Below are 22,823 nucleotides of genomic sequence, written 5' to 3'. Positions count from 1 at the left end.
TGAAATTTATGCAGGAATTCCTCTATCCAACTCAATAAATTTAGATTAAGTTAGAGAACTCAATTTAAATGATAGCATTAGGATGATGTTTTCCACAATTTTACTAGACACTCATTTCTTATTTCTAGGATTTCATGTCCCTACAGTGCCATTTTATGTGGACAGGAACTTTTATTTGGGTTTCATGTTTTCTTGTGAACAGCTTAAGGCTTAATGTATATGGAAAACGCTAGAGTATAGTGGAACCATAATTATCCCTACTAACTAGTCAATTTCCTGAACTGTTATCCATTTAGGACTGAGTATGAGGAGCTGTTTTATTTTAGGAATTGTTGCCTGAGTTTACTTTTTTTACTTTTTTCTGCCTGTCTTTGTCTCTTTTGAATGAAGTTTTTAAATTGTAAACTCACAGGCAGAGGCTGATTGGTATGAGTGGATGAGAAATAATATAATTTACAGAACAATCATGTGTGTTTCTAAGAAACCATAGATAGTTATAAGAGTTGCAGAGCTAGTGACTTTCATTAGATTAGTTATCACATAACAGATGCACACCTGCACTTTAAATGAAAAAACTTAAAGAACTTGTTACCAATAAATTCATAACATCCTGTTTCAAACAGGGAAAAGTGTTTCAGAACATATTAGGAGGTGCTGTCAGAGGTCATGGGACTACTCCATCATGTCCTGAATCTCAATGGCTACATAGTCCTAGGAAGTAATCATGTAACTTGCCAATCATTAAGCCATCCTTTTTTTAAAAACAAAAAATAAATAATGAGCACTACAAGAGGAAAACTCTTGAGTGGAAAAGAATGAAACTATTATTTATACTGGTAGTCCTTGACTTATAACTGTAATGGAGCTTACCTGTTACAGTCGTAAACTGTGACAGTCATAAAATGGGTCATCCACATGGCTGACCTGATTTTACAATCTTTTTTGCGGTGGCTATTAAAGCAAACATGGTGGTTGTATAGTGAATGCCATGGCCATTAAACAAACCCATTGTACGCTATAGAGTAGTTTTGCTGAAAACTGGAAGTAAACACTAGTTTTCAGCAAAAACATAGTAAATTGGGGTCATGTAAAATAGAATCAAGGACTACCTGTAAACCAAGAACAAACCACTCTGATTCCTTAGAGAATTTAATTAATCTTGATGTGCTTCTCGTCCTTTTATAAAGATTAGTTTTAGTATCTGGACAGCAATAACACTGAAATGATTGAGAAGTGCTTTATTGAGCATCAGTGAGAAATGAAGGGGCCAGTTAGGAAACAAAACAGAAGAAGGAAGAGATTCTTTACCTGTAGGATGGTGAAATTCTCCAGGACACTATTCATCATGTATTTTTCTGGAAGATGTTTCAGTTTATGGATGAAGTTGATCATATACTCGCACATGGGAGACCGATGGATTCGATACACACATCTTCCATTCTCCATCCGAGCAAATTCAGTCTGCAGAAATACATGTAGAGATCGTGTAAGGCTATCAATGCTGAATCTGAGAATACCTACTCAGAATGGCAAAAATAATCAATGGATTATCTCTTCGTTCCCCATAGAGAAAGCATAGGACTCACCTCCACTTTTTCAACAACTTGTTTTCCAAAGGAGCACACTTTAGTGGAGACTGTGATGGTCATGTTTTCAGCACTGCTATATTGACTGCTTACACCATAAAAAGCACCAGGACCATCCTGTATAGTGCTGTTCAGATCCGCCTAGAATAGAGCAAGAGGTTCATGCAAATTAAACATGGATTAGAATGACTTATTGGCTCAGAATAGTGATCTAATTCATGCTAGTTAAAAGAGCGTGTTGATCAGTTGGACAGGGGAAAAGGTGGCTGGGGTCCACCTTTCACCCAAATATAGATGTCAAATCTACCTAGCATACAAAAGGAATAAAACCATAGCCAAATTAAGATTGAGAGGTCCTTGATGCTCTCTGAGTTTGCTAGAGCACCAATGAGGTTACCTAGTTTGAGTAATGAAACAGCTGCAAGAAAACAAGCAAGCTCAGAGAGCACCAAGGACTCTCATTTCAACCCTGAGCTACAACTATTCTCCTTTATTGGTACCAAATTAAAATTATTTAATACTCCGTGGATACTACATTTGATACTGCTTTAATAAGGTATCTTTTCCTATCTAACTGTATATTACACCCCCAATTATATCAGCCTTCTTCAATGTTGGATGCCAGTTATGGAAATTGGTCCAACTTTCTGGAAGATTGAGGCTAGAAAAAACTTATTACAGGAATAGGCTAAGAAGAATAGCAAGATCATCTGCCATATTCTCATGTAAAGAAATATTTAACAATCGCAGACACTGCTTAACTTCAATCTGCATGAAGTTCTTACCCAAAACTTGACAAGGAAAAAGGAGTTTTGGGGTCCTCTCTCATAGAGTTCTTTCAGGCCACCTTTTTTCTCAGGAAATTTGTCATAAATCTGGCGTATGTCCACTGCTTCCAGGAGTGGGTCACTGTATGAGGGATTCGTCTGTCCGATATGCACAAAAAGGTGTTTGCTATACTGTAATGGGAAAGAGAACAGAGGGCATCGTTACTCACTATGTAGGTTGAAACATTGCCAAAACAAAAATGGGATACCCTTGATGAATTTGCCCTGGATGACTCAAGTCTTTTTTTGCCAATTGCTACCATCTGAGCAAAAGCAGACCAAAAGGAGCCATAGTAGCATTTATATTTCACAAACCATTAAAAACTCTCAGGATACTGCTAGAGTGAAAACTCAGTTCTCTGGATCTTGATGTAATAGACCAAATTAACTTGTGTGATATGCCATTTGTGTAATAAAGCCATCACAGAAATTGGGATAGGATGGGAATAACAGATAAGTCTTAAAAATGACACTTCATTGCATTCTGTAGAATAAAGCAAGATCTATCATTCTCTCCTCCCTCTTGTATGAATTTCCACTCTGAAGAGTTACCGTTTCAGGGTCACGCTGTACTTCCATGAATGCTGAATACTCAAGGAGCCGCAACTTGGCAGAGGCAATCGTTCGGTCCTGCCAGACTGGCACAGCTGAGGCAGAAGGTGGAAGAGGAGCCAAGGGCTCATAGCCTAGAAGAATGGACAGATAAAACATTCTTGAACATTTTAGAACCAAATTTTAGTTGCAGGAGAAAAGTATGGAAAAAAACAATCTTTAACCACTGAGAAGAACAGGCAACTGGGCCAGTTTAGTTCAGTTTGGTTCATTTATCAATCTTTCCAGGCTCATTGTTATTCTGATTACAATAACATTGCATTACATTATATTCTCTTAAATCAAGAGGTCCCCCCCCCTCCATTTCTGGGCTGTCTATGGACTTAAGAGATAGCAACATGAAACACGTTATCTCTTAAACAATGAAGAGGCCATCATTAGACGTTTCCATTCTGGACAATTACCATTCAGTTTGTTCGGGAAGGTTATGGAGAAGTTTCTCTCTATTATCTGCTGCCACCTTGTGGGTCGGAGGAAGCATGCCTTCTTTTTGCTGCCCTTTCCCTCTAGAACAGCAGTCCTCAAAGGATATGAATGGCCCCATGTTCTTGGGGTTCCAGAAAGTCCTTAAAATCTGCCTTAATCCCAAACCTGGGGTTAACGGGTTTACTGATGTATTTGTGAGAGCTCTGTTGTATCTATACATTTTATTGTTTTGGTTGTTTTAGTTTAAGCTGCCTAAACAGGCAGCTAAACAATGTGTCTGCAATTGTTAATTGTTTTTTTCATTATTAATCAATTGTATAATGCAACAGAGTGAGCAGCCACAACAAATTTAGTAAATTAAATTAAGGGAAGGTTATTCATGAACAAAATAGAGGTATTGATTAGAAATCTCAGACTTAAGAACAAACATGAAGAGTGCTATAACTTCCATGTATAAAACACAACTTAAATTCTCACTTACTGCTATAATAATACAAAAAGTCAGTGTTCTGCTTTTACTGAGTCCTTAGAGGATCATAGAACACAGAATAAAAAGGTTGTAAGGGACCTTGGAGGTCTTCTAATCCAACCCCCTGCTTGAGTGGGAGACCTTATGCCCTTCTGGACAAATCTCTTCTTGAAAACCTCCAGCAATGGAGCACCCACAATTTCTGGAGGTAAGCCATTCTGTTGATTGATTGTTCTCACAGTCAGGAAATTTCTCCTTACTTCTAGATTGAATCTTCCTTTAATGATCTTCCACCCATTATTTCTTGTCCTGCCCTCAGGTGCTTTGGAAAGTAGATCAACCCCCTCTTCTCTGTGACAACACCTCAAGTACTGGAAGACTGGTATCACGTCACCCCTAGTCCCTCTTCATTAGGCTAGAGATACTTAGTTCTCTCAACCATTCATTATATGGTATAGCCTCCAGACCTCCTATCTTTATTGCTCTTCTTTGTACTCTTCCTAGGTTCTCAGCATTATTTTTTATCAGAACTGGACGCAATATTCCAAGTGGGGTCTCACCAGTGAAGTATAAAGCGGCACTATTACGTTAAGTAATCTTCATATTATCCCTCTTTTGATGTAGATTGTTATGGATTAGACCAGAGAGGATAAACGAATTTCGTTGTAATATGATGTACAATGACAATAAAGGTTATACTACTACTACTAGCCTAGGACTGCATTGACTTTTTTGGCAGCTGTAGTACATTGCTGGGTCATACTTACCGGTAAGTTCTAGTCCATTAGGATACCAAATCCTCTTCAGGTATACTGTAACCTATTGAGCCAGGTATAACCTATTCCAGTGATGGCTAACCTTTTTGCCATCGTGTGCCAGGAAGGGGGGGAGTGAGGGAGGTTCGCGCGCGCACGTACCCACACCCATAATTCTATGCGCCCCACCCTGTGCATGCACGTGCAACCTTCCCCTCCCACCCGCTCTCTAGGAGTCTCTGGAGGCTGGGGACAGCAAAAAACGTCACTTCCTGTCCAACCGGGAGTTGGGAAATGGGCCGTTTCAGGCCTCTGGAGGGCCTCCAAGGGAGGGGGGAGGCTGTTTTCACCCTCCCCAGATGCTTAGAGAGGATCTGGAGCCAGGTGAGAAAGAAAAACGGGCCTTCCCCACCACCCCAGGCCCTCCGGAGGCAGGAAACAGCCTGTTTCCCTACTTCTGGAGGGCCCAAAAGGCCCTAAAATCAGTTGGCCGGCATGCGCATGCATGCCACAGCTGAGCTGGCATGCCCACTGATATGGCTATGCGTGCCACCTATGACACGCGTGCCATAGGTTCGCCATCACGGACCTATTCTATACCTGTGCATTTGGGTTTTGTCACCTAAGTGTAGAACCTTAGTGTTCTCACCACTAACATGCATTTTATTGGAGAGGACCCAGTGTTCAAGTCTGTCAAGATCCTTCTGAAGCTTCAGTTTATCTTCCAAAGTGTCTACTCCTCCTAGCTTGGTGTCATCTGAAAATTTAATGAGCTCCCCTTCTATTTCCACATCTTGATCATTTATGAAAATGTTGAAGAGTACTGGGCCTAAAGCAGAACCTTGAGGTACTCCCTGTATGGAATGTTCTAAGAATCTAATAGCTGAATAAGTACTAAATAATATAAATTATTTTTTCTGTTGAATTGCATCACTTCCTTCTCTCAACCAGTTCATTTTACAGAAGAGTATCTATAGAATAAAACCAAGACATCAAAGTGCAACCTAGAAAAGTAATATAAAGACATACATAATAGGAAGCTTTTGTTCCAGCTGTCAAAACACAATTCTAGTCAAAGCCTGAGTATAACTATGGCCCTAAAGCATAATTCTGTAATTTCTTGATATACTGGCTCAGCATTCCTTCCATGTCAATTTGATTTTAGTGCAAAAAGCCCTGTTTCCATATGTATAAGTGTATTATGAATGTCACTGTGAACATATTGTCTTACATGCTGATTCTGCTTTTATTTTGCCTACAGGTAAGTGAACTGAGGACAAGCAAAAACTCATTTTAGAGAACATGTAACTTGGATGAGCAGTCTGCATTCATATCTGCATATAAATTACAAAATACACAGCCTAGTGGCACTATCACTTTCATTAAGATGATAATTACTCCAATTAAATTCACTATTGCAGTTGGTTAAAAAAAAGTTCTTGAGAGCAGCAATAGAAGAAGAGAGCTATACCGTGTAAACAAATATTTGAATCACATGCAGATGGTGGTAAAGGAGACAGGAGACAAAAAAAAAAAAATTTAGGTTGAGCATCAAGAGGGTAAATTGGAGAAATCAAGTGAGACAGACCACTTACTGGCTAGTGATGGAGGCATGGGTGGCTGAATGGGGTAGGCTGGTTGTGCAAAAGGTTTAATGCTGAAAAACAAAATAACATCGAATAGATTAAATTATTTTGATAAACCTTCCTCTAATCTGCATATCTCAGGTACAAGCTTTACTCTGAATACCAGATGCCAGGCAATACGAGCAATAGCAGAAGGTGCAAGGATGAGGGAAATGATGAAATGTGTGATAGTACCATAATATAAATATCATGTATCACATATTTACATCAGATGTTGGGGTACAGGTAAAAAATTGCAGCATTTGTGTGACAATGTCTTTGGCTGCATGTCATTATTTTGCCAACATTGGGATTTGCTGCATATGTGACTGGGCAGAAAGGTGCTAGTTCATTCATATCGTTGGGCTTCTCATAGTCACTGGTCAGTCAATGTGGAAGCACAGTGCTGGACCTGATGGATCTTTTGATGTGATCCAGCATAATCCTGGGTTTCTGGGATTATATGTCTAAAAGTACTGACTCTCCAGTACTTCTATATCTATCGTAAATTTAATACAGTTGATAAGGAAATATTGGTGGGCTTTGCTAGGGCAGGATTTCTTAAGTGGAACATTATCTAAACAATGGAAGAGTTCACACAATGTCTTCCACATTTGAGTTGGAGCAATCTCTGCGTGCAACTTGTAACCAGAATTCAATTATTCTGTTTTAGAAAAATAGAACCGTGTTTCCCCCAAAATAAGACAGTCTTATATTTTTTTGAACCCTGAAATAAGCGCTTGGCCTTATTGCCATGTGCTCAAAAGCCCAATTGGGCTTATTATCAGGGGATGTCTTATTTTGGGGGAAACAGGGTAACAAGTTTGTTTGAAAAACATAATCTTGCATCAGCACTAAAAATGTACCATTAGCATACAGTTCAAGCACCTACTTTACAAAAGTCATGTTCAAGACTATCCTATCCCATCCCATCCCATCCCATCCCATCCCTCCCTACTTACTCCTGAGAAGATCCAGACTGTCCTGGGATAGGCCCACTCCAAAACTGAGAAAGCAAAAAGGACAAAAAACAGGAAGTCAAAGATATTCTCAATGGCTGATGTCATCACTCAATGATTCACAGCATGTTAAGGGTGAATATTTAATACATTTTCTACAAAATAGTTTGAAACTTCTGCCACCAGCAGTTAAAAACTGGGACTACATCAGTGGGGAACTCTACACAAAGCCAGAGGATTTTCTTAATTTTAGTAAAGTAACCGTTAGATAGAGGTAGGCCAACTGTGAAGGAATTAGTGGCTGTAACTGAGCTTCCAGATTTTTAGAAAAATCTTAGGAGCCCACCTGTTGGTTTAACACAATCACTGAAGAAAATGAGACTGAAACTTATATCCATTTTGGGGGGATGGTGGGAGAAGGGATGAGAATGGAGGGAAGGCTTTTGAGGGGCAAACCAGTACTATTTACACCCTTAAAATTCATAATCTCAAAATTGCCATAGGTAGTCAGTCTTTGGTTAATGACCACTTGTTCAGCAACTGTCAGAAGTTATGACTCCCACAGTCATATGATCATGATCCTATGATGGTCGCAGTGTCATGTGGTCACATGATCACCATTTGCAACCTTCCTTGCCAGCTTCCCACGAGCAAAGTGAATGGGGAAGCCAGAAGGGAAGATCACAAGTCACTCCAATAAGTAACTCCCATTCCTGCTGCTTTTTCTCCTGGGGAATCTGGCTATGGAGTATAAGATCCCAGGGATCCCGTACCACTCTATAGCCTGTGCCCACCTATAGTCTGAAGTGCATGCCCAATCACCTGGCCATACTTGTGTGGTGCCTACCGACAAACCCTCCTGCACCAGCATTTCTGTAGGGCATTTCTTACCCTGGGAGCAGCAGAGAAGACAGCCTGAGGGAGTGGAGGAGGAGGACTCAGCTTGTTCTGCAGGACACTGGCAGATACAATCTGTGCCGAAGACATGGAAGCCATACTCTGCAAAGCCTTGTCCTTTGAGACTTGATCCTTCAAAATAGGATAAAAATGAAACAGAAGGAGGGCTTGCTAATCCATACCTTGAGAGCACACAAAAATAACAAGCCACCTGAAATTAAGGGATAGTTTTTATAGTCTTTGTTAGTTACACTAAAACCATTTTCTGTCTGAGCTTCACCTACTGCACACTAACTATAAACCATTCATCCAAGTTGTTTCTGAAAAGTAATGAGATAGTCGCCACTACTTTTAGAAAGGAACCGTGTTAATCAGAGACAGTCAAACTTCTTTGGTTCTGTACAACTTAAGCGAAGTCAGAGAAGCAAACCACAGGCAGCTTCTTAGCACAATGTTCAAATTCTCCAAACAGCAGCTTCTACTTTTCTCTTTCTAGCAGTATCAGAAATCATTTCGGGTTTTACTGAGATTAAGGATTTTAAAAATCTTGTCAGGACCTATACGGTTATCTAAAACTAATGGAATAAAGACAGGTCTGGGTGGTACTTACCAGGTTCATAGCCTGCATGAAGGGAAAAAGAAAAAGAGAAATATGATTAGAACTCAGGTATGGGTGAAGGCTGAGGAAAATCTTCATAGTATCTATAATCATAATGGGATTTCAAGGTATTGCGATAATCTACCTTTACTTTGTCCCAAAGATGCTATTTCAAAAGGCAACTGGATTTTGTTTTTCTTTAAGCTTCCTATCCAAGAAGCTTCTTCAGTTCTCAAAGTTCTTCAGTTTCTTGGATAAGAAGTGAAACATCTTCAAGGAAAAACAAAATCCAATTGCCTTTTGAAAATCTTTTGCGACAACAATGAGCTGGATGACTGAGAATCTCCATAGACATCTACCTTTACTTTGTAAATAAATTACACCTGAGCAAGGCCAATTTCCAATGTATCCTACTTCACTTTGGCTAAAAAGGGAGTGGGTGGAAAATCCCACCTGGCAGGATGCTGATCTCAGTGGATATCTTCTTCATGTTCACAAATGAAGTGAACAAGCAAGGTTTTTTTAAAGTCAAAAATTGAGCAGGCTCTCCACTTTTGCTCTTCTGCAAATTAGTCTAGGTCTACATATGGATGGTAACACTCTTTTGCACACTAGACAGATAACAAATGAAAAACAATGCTCAAGGCTCTCTTCTATCATGTCCTTGCACAATTATACAGAAAAGGTAAATTAGGACTATCATATCTAGACTGCAATAGTCTGGATGATCACTAGATGGCAGCACGAACATACAGAAAACTTATCCAGGATTTTTGCAGGCCATATATCTAACCTTAAGTAAGTACAGCACTGAAGTATAGATATAATTTTTTATGCTATATATTAAAGAATAGCAATATATTCTAGCATTAATATTTGGTATTTTTAAGAATACACTGCTTGCATGCAGACAATTGTGCGAATCATTAGATCTTCTGCACTGTTTTTATATTTTCTTTGTCTCCCTCCTTAAAGTTTAAAGACTAACTGGCTGTGAAGCCATTTCTTCTTTCAGTCCCTCTTCTAAAGATGCCATGAAACATCTTTAGCAATCCAGAACTGAAGCTGAGAGAAGTTTATCAATACTGGACCAATCTCAAAATCTCAGTCCTGAATTTGCAGGGACAGAATTAAAGATCATCTCAAGTTGATTCCAATGTCACAATTCGGCTACAAAAGGAGGATTTATTTTCTGAGTGTTCTCCCTCACCCCAAGGCACAAGTTGCTAGCAGTGGTGCCTAATGAGTTGGCTAATTCCAGAGTCTGAAAAAGGTCATTTTGTCATGAAGTAGAATATATACAGGGCTTCATTGTTAATCGCTTTGTAAGTCTGTTGCAAATGAATATACTTTTGTTCATCATATAACAAAACAAATCAGAAATGCAGTATTGTGGACAACTATCTATTAAAGCAGGCTACAAAAGCCATGTTTCGGTATAAGAATGCACACACAGCCCCAGTTACGGGCATACAAAGGCACATGCAGGAACAACATGGCTTAGCAATGTGACTGCACTGCTGCGCACTCAAGGTCCAGCATTTTCTTCCACGTATCCCCCTTATATCAAAACTAAAGTATCAGCAACAACAGGATTAATTTGGGCATGCATCCTGTAAAAAAACTGTCAAGTATATCTCAAACCTAAGGGTTACAACAGCAATTTTAAAAAAATCAATGAAGATACCAAATCTATTGTTCGATATGTATTCAAAAGATTAAATAATAATTATTATTATGAAGTAATGACATTAACTTCAAAAGAATGTTGATAAGTGATTCTATTCTATTCTATTCTATTCTATTCTATTCTATTCTATTCTATTCTATTCTATTCTAGGTATGAATACACTTCCTATTTTATTCTTACAATAATGTGGGAGGCAGGCCAGATTCACGGTGTATACCCAACTTGTCTTCTAATGAGCCACCTAGCATATCCACTCAGAAGCCAGTTGCACTGAGTTCAGTATAACCTACTCCCACATATGCCAGTATAACATCATGGAAGTATAATACGTAAGAGGTTTTGCCTCTGGTGACAACATTCACAGCAAGTAGCTAAGGTTTACTTTGAATATGGAGCTTAAAGGGAAATTTGCCCTTTTCTTGCTTACAAATAAGAAAAAGTTAGATGTGCCGCACATAGTGGCATTTCTAGAGTATTTGACAAAAATATTCCTTGGCTTCAATTGACTAGCATGTCAACCTCATTTCTGTGGTAATGTATTTTCTAACTTTTGTGGAAGGTTTCCTACAGGGTCAGAATGAATGAAGATAAAGATGCTCTAGAGCAGGGGACTCCAACCTTGGCAACTTTAAGATTTGTGGACTTCAACTCCAAGAGTTCCTCAGCCAGCAAAGCTGAAGTTGAAGTCCACAGGTCTAAAAGTTGCCAAGGTTGGAGACCCCTGCTCTAGAATTATATCCAATTACTGCATGCAATACACTTCTATATCTTTTTTTACTGTTCTATGCCACTCTTCAACTGGAAGTATTTACTGAATTCTATGGAAACCAGGGATTTGACAATAAATATAGGCAATGTAAATATAGGCAAAGTTGTAAATAGTCAAGATTTTCTTTCTTTTTGGGTCAAAAGATGGGGAGACAACCGTTGACAACTTTCCCAATCCTATTTAAATATATATATTCTACCTTGGGGAATCTAGAAAGGGAAGAGAGAGGCAATTTTGTAATTTTTTGTTTCTTTCCAGGGCATATATTCACCAACAAAAATGAAAAGTTAATCCAGATCAGTTTAGAATACTCTCTGGCTTCCTTTAGAACCACCCCAACTCTCCGTGCTCCATCTTCAGACATTTTATTCAGCAAATCACAATACACAGAACACACAGAAGGGAAAGGGATCAAGTTAGTCAATCTCCAGTTACAGAATAAGGAGAAAAAAGCCAACCACAGAAGAAAAGGAAAGGCAATCACAGGATAAAGCTCTCCAGTTGCATCCTTGCCCAGTTTCCATAGTTCCTGGTTTCACGAACTTGTTCTACATATCCTGATCCAACCACAGATACAGTATCTTATGTCCCTTTCTGGTTCTGTGCATCTCGGTTGCAACCACTGCATAGGCCTCCTTGCCAAATAACTTATTCAATTCTTAAACACATCACACAATAGCTTCCGTAAGAGAGGCTAGGGTAACAACTATTTCATTTGTTTCTTTCTGTACCTGGCTATGGTAACAAGTAAATTAACTCAAGCCTAACCCACTCGCACTAATAACTTAATAACCGCATATTGCCATTGTAGATAATTGTTATATAATTAATAATAATAGTACGCCTCCTATTTAACTTTAATATGCAATAGCTGGTTAAGATTATCCACTGTTTGGAATTGGGCATCATCAATATGCAGATGATGCTCAATTGTACATCCTGAACAGATGTACAATTGCTCTTGGTCACTTCGTCAGTGGATTACTGCAGTGTATTTTCTACTTGGAGATGTCCTTCCAGAAGCTACAGTTGGTCCAGAATACAGATAGCCTTCAACGTACGACCACAATTGAGCCCAAAATTTATATTGTTAAGTGACATATTTATTGAGTTTTGCCCCCCATTTTATGACCTTTCTTGCCCCAGTTGTTAAGTGAATCACTGCAGTTGTTAAGTTAGTGACAAGGTTGTTAACTGAATCTGGCTTCCCCATTGACTTTGCTTGTCAGAAGGACCCAAAAGGGGATCACATGACCCCAGGCCACTGCAGCTGTAAAAATATGAACCAGTTATCAAGTATCTGAATTCTGATCACATGACCTCAGGAACGCTACAATGGCCGTAAGTGTAAAAAAAAGGCCATAAGTCACTTTTTTTCAATGCCGCCGTAACTTTGAATGGTCACAAAATGAAAGGTTGTAAGTTGAGGACTATATGTATAGCAGTGTGGACAGTAAAGGAAGCACTGTGTCATGCATGCATGATCTTGCTGCTTTGTGAGCTGCATTGGTTACCATTTGACTTCCAAGTGCAATTCAATGTGCTGGTTATCACCTATAGACCCCTCTACAGGTAGTCCTTGACTTATAACCGTTCATTTAGTGACTGTTCAAAGTTATAACGGCATTGAAAAAAGTGACTTATGACTGTTTTTCACACAATCGTTGCAGCATCTCCATGGTCACATGATCAAAATCAACACTTGGCAACTGGAATGTATCTATGATGGTTGCAGTGTCTTGAGATCTTGTGATCCCCTTTTGCGGAACTTCTGACGAGCAAAGACGATGGGGAAGCCAGATTCACTTAACAACTGTGTTACTAACTTAACAATTGCAGTGATTCACTTAACAACTATGGAAAGAAAGGTTGTAAAATGGGGCAAAACTCACTTAACAACTATCTTGCTTTAGCAACAGAAATTTTGGGCTCAGTTGTGGTTGTAAGTCGAGGACTACCTGTGTGCGCTTGTCACACCAGTTCATAGGCCATTATTCATTTTATACAGTTAGCTTTGTTAAGACTTTTAGGGTTATATAGTTAAGAGTTCAGGTGAAGGCATATTAACAAATGTCACCTGATAGGATTAACAATATCACTAGGTGTTTATGGAAAAACAACAGCCAGCTGTTGAAAGTCCAATCTGGAAAGTTCTTACTGGAAATTTTCTCTCCTGTTTTTCCACTGACCTGACACAAAATGAATTCTTTTAGACACACAGCCCTATTCAAATCCTGCCACCTAGAGATGCCCCATGACATCTACCAACCTTTTCTCTCTCTCTTCCAAGATTTCTAGCTTTGATCTGATCCCAGGATCAAAGGGAAAGGGGCAAGGACATAAAAGGAACAGAGTGGCAATAACAGAATGCAGTATGTTAGCTGCAGCATGGCCATGGCTTAAAGGTGAGAAAGCTGGGAAAGCGCGTACCTTCAGCTTGGACTGAATCTCACGAGATTTCCGTCTTGCTAGAACCTGCAAGTGGCTAGAGACCTGCAGAGAGAAAAGCAGAAGGAGAGGGGGAAAAACAGCAGAGCCGTCAACCAGAGGAAAGGAGAGGAAGGAGAGGGGGCTGCCCATGCTCACATACCATGGATGCATGGGCAGGGTCTCCAACGTACCTTTATGCCAACCTGGTACTCTCGCACCTTCTTCCGAGCTAGAACCTGTATATGGCTGGACACCTAGGCCCCGCCAAGTCATTCAAAAAGGAAAACACAAAAAGAATGAAGGTATGACCCCATATCGACAACAGTGCTTCAAGCACCCATGTGAAACACACTGGCCTCCTAAGCCAGTTGAAGTTCTGACGGAATAATATCGGCTTGCAGGATAATGCTTACTGAAAGAATCAGTTGAAGGAAGTTGCTGTAATCTTGCTGAATGAAACATTTGGAAATATTCCCAGGAAATACCATTTTTAGGTTTCTTGGCAGCAACAAGTACTTTCAATTTCAATTTCAATTTCAAATTTATAATTTCTTATTTATTTATTTATTTATTTATTTATTCATTCATTCATTCATTCATTCATTCATTCATTCATTCATTCAAACTTCTATACCGCCCTTCTCCTTTCGGACTCAGGGCGGTGAACAGCCAAGATAAAAAAAAATTATACATAAAGTTACAAATAGATTTAAAATAATTAAATAAATTTGGCCCGTAATTTAAAACTTATCAATTCAAAAATCCGTATCAAATTTTAAAACCAACCATAAAATCAGGACAGACCGGCTAATTTCTCATGGACTTCTATACATTATTAATCTTAGTGGTTTCAGAAACTACTTGAATTCTGATTTACAGGTATTTTGCTGCTTCAGGCCCATGCGCTCTCCTCAACTATGCAATCCCCTGTTTACTTATTTGATTTTTTCTTAATCAGGTAACTGAACTGCCTTTCACACAATCAAAACTATTTATGGGAAGGATCTTCAAAATATTAGTTCTTGATACATATAAATATTGATACCTAGAAAACATGAAACATTTCTTAGCTCTTTGCAAAACTGCTTTTAGGCAGCAATACGGTAGACATGAGGCTCTTCTTCAGAATAGAAATGAGTTTATGGCTTTGAAAACTGGTTCAATAGTTTGGATAAAAATTAAATTTATGGTTGATTATAACTGACTAATGAAATAATCTTTTCAGGAAGTCATAACGCATAGTTTTCCATTAACAAAATATTGGATATTATAGACAAAGGACAGGTGAAGGAATTCATTACCTAAACAGCTACATTAACTTTAATCGGTGTTAAAAACAGACAATGGAAATGGCCTTTTTCTCACTCTATATACATTCATTCATTTATTTTATTTTAAACTTTACATTTCTGTACAGACACAGCTCTATTCAGAGCACATCTCCAATGATTGGGAGAGCTGATGAAATACAATAAGCCAGGCAATAGGGAAAAAACCCCAAAATAAATCTGTTCTGTTTTATAGTGACATACTTTGCAATCCATTCCAATCTCTCGAGACAGTTTGCAGTCCCATTAAATATGCTTAGAATTGTCTTATAAACCATTTCCTGGCTATATATGATTTCAGTTTCAGCAGAAAGTTATAGACTGTTAGCTTCGGAGCTGAAAATCATATCTGTAAAGATAAACAGCTCAACATGAAAGATGTGCTTTCAGACAGTCCAATAAAGATGCCTAGAGAAATCAGCACAGATGTAGGACTGGCATTTTCAATTTCACTGTACTGTGGAAGGACATAAACCACAGTTAAAATAGGAGGAATGGATTGGAACTCTAGAAACAATCATTTTCCTAGACAGCTTTCATTAATATGTCATGCACTGCAATCTAACATAGCTAACACTTCTTCCATTAAAGAATTCTGCTGCTCTCCACTAATGAACCCTAATTATTCTAAAAGCTACTCCTATATGTTTCAAGAAGAAGAAAATGGAAACAAAGGTTAAACTGAAGTTTCATTCATGAAAGTTTTTACAACACACATGACATGTCTGCCCTTTCTCCATTCATAAAAAAAATTACCTAGAAGACCATCGGATAGGTATACACATGGTACATTCCCCATCCCAATTGTTTTTTTATACTGTACTTCAATTTTTATTGAGAATGAAAGTTTTGGATTCAATTAGGCAGACTTAGCAAGTAATAACAGTCAAGATTCAGTAGTCATCTTGAGACTGTTCACAATGTGGTGCAATCTCACTTGGAAGGAAGAAGTACAGTCCAAGATTTGTTACTGTTTGTTCAAAATTTCTTACTGGCATAAATGCTCCCTCGCTAAAATAGAAAACCCCTTTAATCTTTCTCTTATATTTTCCATTCTTGTAGTTGTTTTTCTTTATTTATGGCTGTGAATTTCAAATGTTCACAATCCAGGACTTGGCTAGTCAGAACCCTTCCCTCCGCTCCTGTTTTTAAAAATTTCCATCAAGCTAAATTAATGAGGAAGAGTGATACTATGGGCAAAGGAATTAAGAATGAAAAAGTGAAATGAAATTAGTTTGGTAGAAGTACTTACATAAAACTTTAGCCTTTACTGAATTAAAACTTAATAATAATTGTTAATTTTTAATAAAATCCCTTCATTGTTTCCACTGACATGTTTGCATTCACTGGTATGCTAAACAAGTCTTCCGCTTGAGGATTCTTCCCAGCTTTGTTATAGGATCAAATGGTCCTTAAGTGGGCCTCCAAATCTGCCTAATCTAAAAGGAAGATTTGCTAAAAGCCAGTGTCATTTTTTATTGTGTGAAACAGTTTCCAAAACTCAGCAACTTCCAGATGTGTAGACTTCATCTCTAGAATATTCAGCAATAGCTGGCTGCAGAATTTAGAAAGCTGAAGGCCACATATCAGGAATTCACCTATTTTGGGGAAATTCTGACAAGTGACTTAATTAATTGCCATTCTTAATTCCTAAATTTTAAGTTATACAATAAATAAAGTGTTTCTCAAACATAAATCCAGCCGTATGAAATCAAATGATTGAAGATATTCTATTTTTTTGTGTGAGATAAATAGCTGTCATCCATAGGAAACCTATGTTAAGAAAGATGAAACAGAAATCTCACAGGAGACCAGTGGCTGAGTCAAAATGAGAACTTAAGGATCACATATAGCAATAACACTTAGACTTATATACCGCTTCACAGTGCTTTACAGCCCTCTCTAAACAGCTTACAGAGTCAGCCTATTGCCCCCAACAATCTGGGTCAACCAGATGGAAAACTGAGTCAACCTTGAGCCTGATGAGATTCGAACTGCCAAATTGCAGTCAGCCGGCAGTCAGCAGAAGTAGTACTGCATTCTAACTTTGGCACAACTTTTGTCAGTTAAGATATCCACCATGTAAGTTAACAGTACACCAGATCACAGCACTGGAGCATGTATATATCAATATATATATATACAGATTAGTCTTTTTTCATTCTTCACACTTTTTAAAGGGACAAGCATGAAATGCATTTTTACCTGTTTTCTAGTCCTTGTCTTCCCTGTCCGTAGCTTGATGTATCTTGCTATCAGTTCATTGCGTCCTAAAGCAGAAAAGGAAAAGATGTAATGTGATGAATGCAGACCCTCTCTTGTCCCACTTCTTAGAAATAAAAGGCCGCCTTCTGATCTACCTTCCTTACATCCTTCAAGCTGACAAACAGCTGAATTCCTGCTCCTAACTCAGTGATGACATATTACCAGAAGATGGCACTAATGTAACTCTTCTGTAATTGAACAAGATGGCCTGAAAAAAGCTCTGCTTGAGGCCCTGGTTGTTTATGCATTGGACCAGATATCCACAGCAGTCCATAGTGTTGTAAAAAAACAAAAACAAAAAAACCACAACCCTGGTGCTTAAACTGGACACTCAGAAAACAATCCAAACATGGGACACACAGAGATTTAGCTAGGAAGTCATTGTTCTCTTTAAATAAGTTATGGGATTTCTGAGGACCAGGATTTGTAGCCCAGTCTGGGAACCCAGAATATGTCTTGCCCTATTCTGCCATGTTTAATTCAGCTATCACAGCATGCTTGGACCATCCCTCCCTCCTTCCTAGCTTCCATGCATGACTCCATGGAGTTTTCATAATACAGAAGAAAAGAGAATGTAAAAAAAAAAAAAGCTGTAAAATACGAAGGTATGGACGTTCAGAGTTTGAGGTCTGATATACGACAGTCAACAGGATGTGCAACCTACTGGGATGTTTTAAGTGGCACTGGCTTCTGAAAGGAGCCCTTCCCAACCTCCTCTTTGTCCTAATTTGAAGCAGAAGAGCTTTTGCTCCACATTTTACAGGCCAGCTGTGGCCAATCTAAATTCAAACGTCAGAGCAGCTGGGAGCTTTCTTTTCCCTCATCTCCCTCCCCCCACCCAACATGGAAGAAGAATAGTTTGGGGAAGCATGCCAGATTTATTTTGATGGACCAGATGGTATTGGCTAAAGCTGGCTGAAATGCCCTTGCAGCTAACTTAGAACAGAGAGAGACAGAGAAGGCTGAAGGCTGAAGCAAGTGTGGTTTTTCTGGCAAAGCCAGAGTTTGGTTTTCCTTTCAAGAAAAGCATTGGTTTTCAGCCTTGGGGACAGAAGTCTTAAATGAGGTCACATCGCAGTCCCTCAACCATGCCTCTTCTCTTCTCTCCCCTCCCCACCACCATAGTTTTTTACAGACAAGACCAGGTGCTGCGCCCAGTCAAACAGCACCATGTGAGAGGGAAAAAGAAGGATGATACCGAATACTGGAGTAACAATACCATCATAAAAGCCATCCGGCTCAGCGCATATCCCTTGATATATGCAGTTCCTGACATTGATAAAAAATAAAATAAAATAACAGAAGACTAGCTCTATTTTATTTAGTGGCTGAGAAAGAAAGACAAAGTAGGACGACATGTATTGTAAGAGTTGGTTCCCCCTTAGGAGTTGTGCGCATGCATACACATTTCTGTTGGGACCTATTCAAAGTTTTACACAGCATTCCCTAGCCTGGTATTTCTACTGTACTACACATGTACAGTTCTGTGAAAAAAATATTTGCCCCTTTTCCATTTTCTGATTTTTTTTGCCACTGAATATTATCATAGTTTAATGTTGGTTCTCTTAATATATGAAGGGAATCTAAATGAACAAATAGTTTTTGATGATATAAATGAAATTAAGTACTAAAGCCATCTAACGTGCAAAATGACAGTGTGGGAAAAAAAAAGAATTGCCTTCTTGGATTTAATGACTGGTTGTACCACTTTAGCTGCAATAACTGCAATCAAACGCTTCCTGTAATTATCAGTCCCTCACATTGTTGTGTAGGAATTTGGACCCATTCATCCATGATTACTTGTATCGATTCAATCATATTTGGATGTTTTCTAGGTTAACTGTTTATTTCAGGCCCTGACATTATACCCCATGGGGTTTTAAACCTGGACTTGCCTCTGGCCATTCCAAAACTACAATTCCCCTCCCGCCCCCACCCATTCCATAATGTTGCTTGTAAACCTGGGATCTTTTTCTTGCTGCATGTCCCACTTAATAGGAGAAAGGGTTTAATTCTCTCCTGAAGAATTGCATTATCTAACAGAATTCATGCTTCCTTCAACTATGGCAAGTCATCAGGGTCTCAACAAGCAAAGTTATGCTCATATCACAAAATTGCTGGGCTTGATATTAGCTTCTACAATATATCACAGTGTTTTGTTTTTGCTAAATATAGTCATCCACATAGCCACCAAAATCCACTTTTGATTCATCTCGCCAAAGGTCCATTGGAACATCCACATACTTTTTGGCAAACCTAAGATCAGCTTCACTGTTCTTCCTGGTTAGCCATGATTTCCACTTTGCTACTTTCCCATTTCTACTCAGTACTTTTCTGGCTGTGAGATCATGAATGCTTAATTTTAGCCAATATAAGAAATGATTGCAGATCTGTGGATTATTTTATGTTGAACTTTTTAAGTGATTTTGACAGGACAGTTACTTTTGGGAACATTCACTATTGTCCCAACATATTTTCCATTTCAATATTGCTTACTATTATTGGAATCCCAAGCTTAAGAAATGACTTCGAAATAGTTTCCAGATTGATAGGCATTAATAACTTAGCATAAACTGCCTTGGAATCTGTGCAATGAAAACTCCACAACGATAAGGAGAACCACAGATTTATTTGGGCAGAGCTAACCCTGAAAATTTTCAATTATGTACTCTTCCAACTAACTAGCAGGGCAATTACTTTTTCACACTATGTTAGATTACTTTGTTCATGAAGTAAGTAATGAAACAAATGCCTAACTTTAATTTTATTTGTTCTCTCAGAACTTCTTGATATTTTACTAGGTACATAAAAAATTCTGCTAATATTCATTGATAACATCTGAAACACAGCTATGCTATGAAATAAGCAAAGCAACTGTGTATGGCTACGGCAATTCTGTAGCAATTTTTACAATCCAAAGTTATCATCTGAAAATTGCACTGGTTCAAAAGGTTATGATTTTTAAATGCACGTGTGACCTATTTAAAAATAGCCATTTACCATGACCCATCAGTTTCAGAAAACACAACTGTACTGCTTCTGCCCTTGAGTCTATCTGCAACTGGGCATTTTGTCTCGTGAAATAATACAGGCAGCAGAACTGGATAAGGCTTCCACCTTACTTCCAAGCCCTCCTGCTCTTTTTCAGTTGTGCTCACCTTGCTGCTGAGGCCTTCCTAACAAACAGCTTTGTAAAATAATCTCAAGTTGCAACTTCTTTGTCTGAGTAACATTCAACTAGCATTTCCCCCCCTGCTTATTTCCCTACACTACATACGCAGGTTCACTAGCTGATCTTTAACCAGACATTTTCAAACAATCGCTTTCAACTGGCTGTCACCCACGTGGGATCTGACATCACAGTACATCAAATAAATGTTTCTTTTTGGGGAGGGGAGGAGTGCTTTAATTGACTCAGGATGTCCAGTTCCTGTACTGACTGAATCATTGTTTCCATGAATGTGAGCTGCATGCCCACCACCTGGGATAAAGAACTTATGACTTTCTAATGCTCTAACTTCTTTGATTTAGGCAACTTAATACTTTGTTTATGGAAAATTTGCCTCCTGGTTTATAACATTCAACATCTGAAAAATGTGCCAAGTCAGTATATTAGATGAAATCCCATGTCTGTCTATTTCGGTATCTTTTAAATATTCTTTTAAAATATGCCTCCACTCGTTCTATTATTCTATAAAAGTCTTACATTTTATATAACATAGATGTGCCAAAATCTGAGTTTGCATTGACTTTTTGGTAAGGAGATGGTTTCCTTCCTTTCTCAACAGACCATCCATGCTGTACGAAAGGATTATTCATTCCCATTTCTAACTTTCAGAAGATAAGAAAAAGGCATTTTTCCTTTCTGCAGAATTCATCCAGGGCAGTTGTGGGATGAATTTCTTGGCTCAGAATTTATTTTTTGATATTGTCTATAAGAGCGCTGCCAGCACATACTGCCTTGTTCATCCTTTGAAACCTTTCTCAATGTGGAGCCTTCTAAACATGTTAGTCTATCTATTCCATTATCCTCAACCAATACAAGTATGCTGGCTGAACATTATGGACATTTTTTATTTATTTATTTATTTGATTTGTATACCGCCCTACTCCCGAAGGACTCAGGGCGGTGAACAGCCAACAATAAAATACATAAATACACAAAATTTAAAAACCCGATAAAATCAAATTAAACTTTTTGGCCCAGACAAATTAAAATACCCCAATAATTTAAAAACAGATTAAAATTTACATATTTAAAAAGGGAAGAGATCAGGCCAAGCCCGCTTGATGGAATAAAATCCAACATGTCCGAAAGGCAGGGGTGAAATGCCAGTAGCAAAAATCCCTGCCCCCACCACCATGCCCAGCTGAGCCGCGCGATCATCAGAGGCTTTTTTAAAAAAATTAAAAAGCATTTTTTCTACAACCTCTTCGGCCGAAAAAAATGCTTTTAAAAGTAAAAAAAAAAAAGCCTCTGATGATCGCGCGGCTCAGCTGGGATCGTCAGAGGCTTTTAAAAGAAAAAAAAAGCCTCTGACAATCAGGCAATTCAGCTGGGATCGTCAGAGGCTTTTAAAAGAAAAAAAAGCCTCTGACAATCAGGCAACTCAACTGGAATCGTCAGAGGCTTTTAAAAGCATTTTTTAACAACCTCTTCGGCCAAAGAGGTTGTAGAAAAAATGGTTTTAAAAGTTTAAAAAAAGTTGGCCACGCCCACTCAGTCACATTACCCCACCACCACCAAGCCACGCCCACAGAACCGGTAGTAACAAATTTTACATTTCACCACTGCCGAAAGGTTAAAGAAGACTCTCGAATGTCATGGTCAAGATGTAACTTCTGAGTTAAAGATTGAAAGGAAGGAAATGAAGCTGACATTGTCAGTAAAACCGAGAACTGAACTGACGTTTAAATAGAAGGCTGTACTTCTCTGCTGTTGTGATTGATTTCCTAGTTTACTGCTGCCTCATTTCCTATTTCGTAGCTTCCTGATTTGCCAGAACAGCAGCAAAAGTAAACTGAGATTTGCACTTGTACTTCTTGAAAAATAAGATATCTTTGTGTTCCTGGTACATAGCCAAATACACACAGACACACAAACACACCCATCTTCAATCTTAATAAAGATCAAGACATGCAAAATGATTGACCATTTCACTAGATATGAAGGTAGTGAGGGGCAAACAGATCTGATTATTATGAGACTTCTAGTTACAATTGTAGCATTATTCAGATATTGGAAAACAATCAGCAAAAGATAATAAAATGCCTCAGTAGCTGTAATAAGATGTACTCTAATACAAATGATGTTTCATTCTCATCCACTGACTAAGTTCAGCGCATAGATAAGCTTCAGAATTACAAGAGAAGTGACCCTTGGAATGTAGGAGCCAACTCACCAAAAAGAGACTAACAGAATAAAAGAGTTGGAAGGGACCTTGGAGGTCTTCTAGTCCAACCCCCTTTTCAGGCAGGAAGCCCTATACCATTTCAGACAAATTGTAGTCAAATCTCTTCTTAAAAACCACCAGTGTTGGAGCACCCACAACTTCTGGAGGCAAGTTGTTCCACTGATTAATTGTTC

At 38.5% G+C, this 22,823-nt stretch overlaps 1 protein-coding gene across 3 annotated transcripts in view; it reads right to left on the bottom strand.

The window, feature by feature from the left end:
* Positions 1-22,823, bottom strand: part of TEAD3 (TEA domain transcription factor 3) — a 101,454-nt gene that overhangs the window by 4,523 nt on the left and 74,108 nt on the right. The window contains exons 3-13 of one of the 3 annotated variants that reach the window (XM_034414721.3): positions 17,177-17,241; positions 13,835-13,897; positions 13,644-13,706; positions 8,767-8,778; positions 8,151-8,288; positions 7,263-7,306; positions 6,271-6,332; positions 2,966-3,099; positions 2,372-2,545; positions 1,587-1,727; positions 1,309-1,461 (exon numbers count right to left, since the gene is read on the bottom strand). In XM_034414721.3, the coding sequence (XP_034270612.1) occupies positions 1,309-1,461; positions 1,587-1,727; positions 2,372-2,545; positions 2,966-3,099; positions 6,271-6,332; positions 7,263-7,306; positions 8,151-8,288; positions 8,767-8,778; positions 13,644-13,706; positions 13,835-13,897; positions 17,177-17,241 (1,049 nt within the window). The remainder of the gene's footprint in view (positions 1-1,308; positions 1,462-1,586; positions 1,728-2,371; positions 2,546-2,965; positions 3,100-6,270; positions 6,333-7,262; positions 7,307-8,150; positions 8,289-8,766; positions 8,779-13,643; positions 13,707-13,834; positions 13,898-17,176; positions 17,242-22,823) is intronic. The other 2 variants (XM_034414723.3, XM_034414722.3) reach the window with 2 other exon arrangements.

The sequence above is a fragment of the Pantherophis guttatus genome, chromosome 3 (assembly GCF_059756535.1).
Source record: "Pantherophis guttatus breed Tessera chromosome 3, ASM5975653v1, whole genome shotgun sequence".
Lineage (NCBI taxonomy): Eukaryota > Metazoa > Chordata > Lepidosauria > Squamata > Colubridae > Pantherophis > Pantherophis guttatus.
The sequence above is the reverse complement of the archived record's forward strand: the minus strand, read 5'-3'. Positions and strand labels throughout refer to the sequence as shown.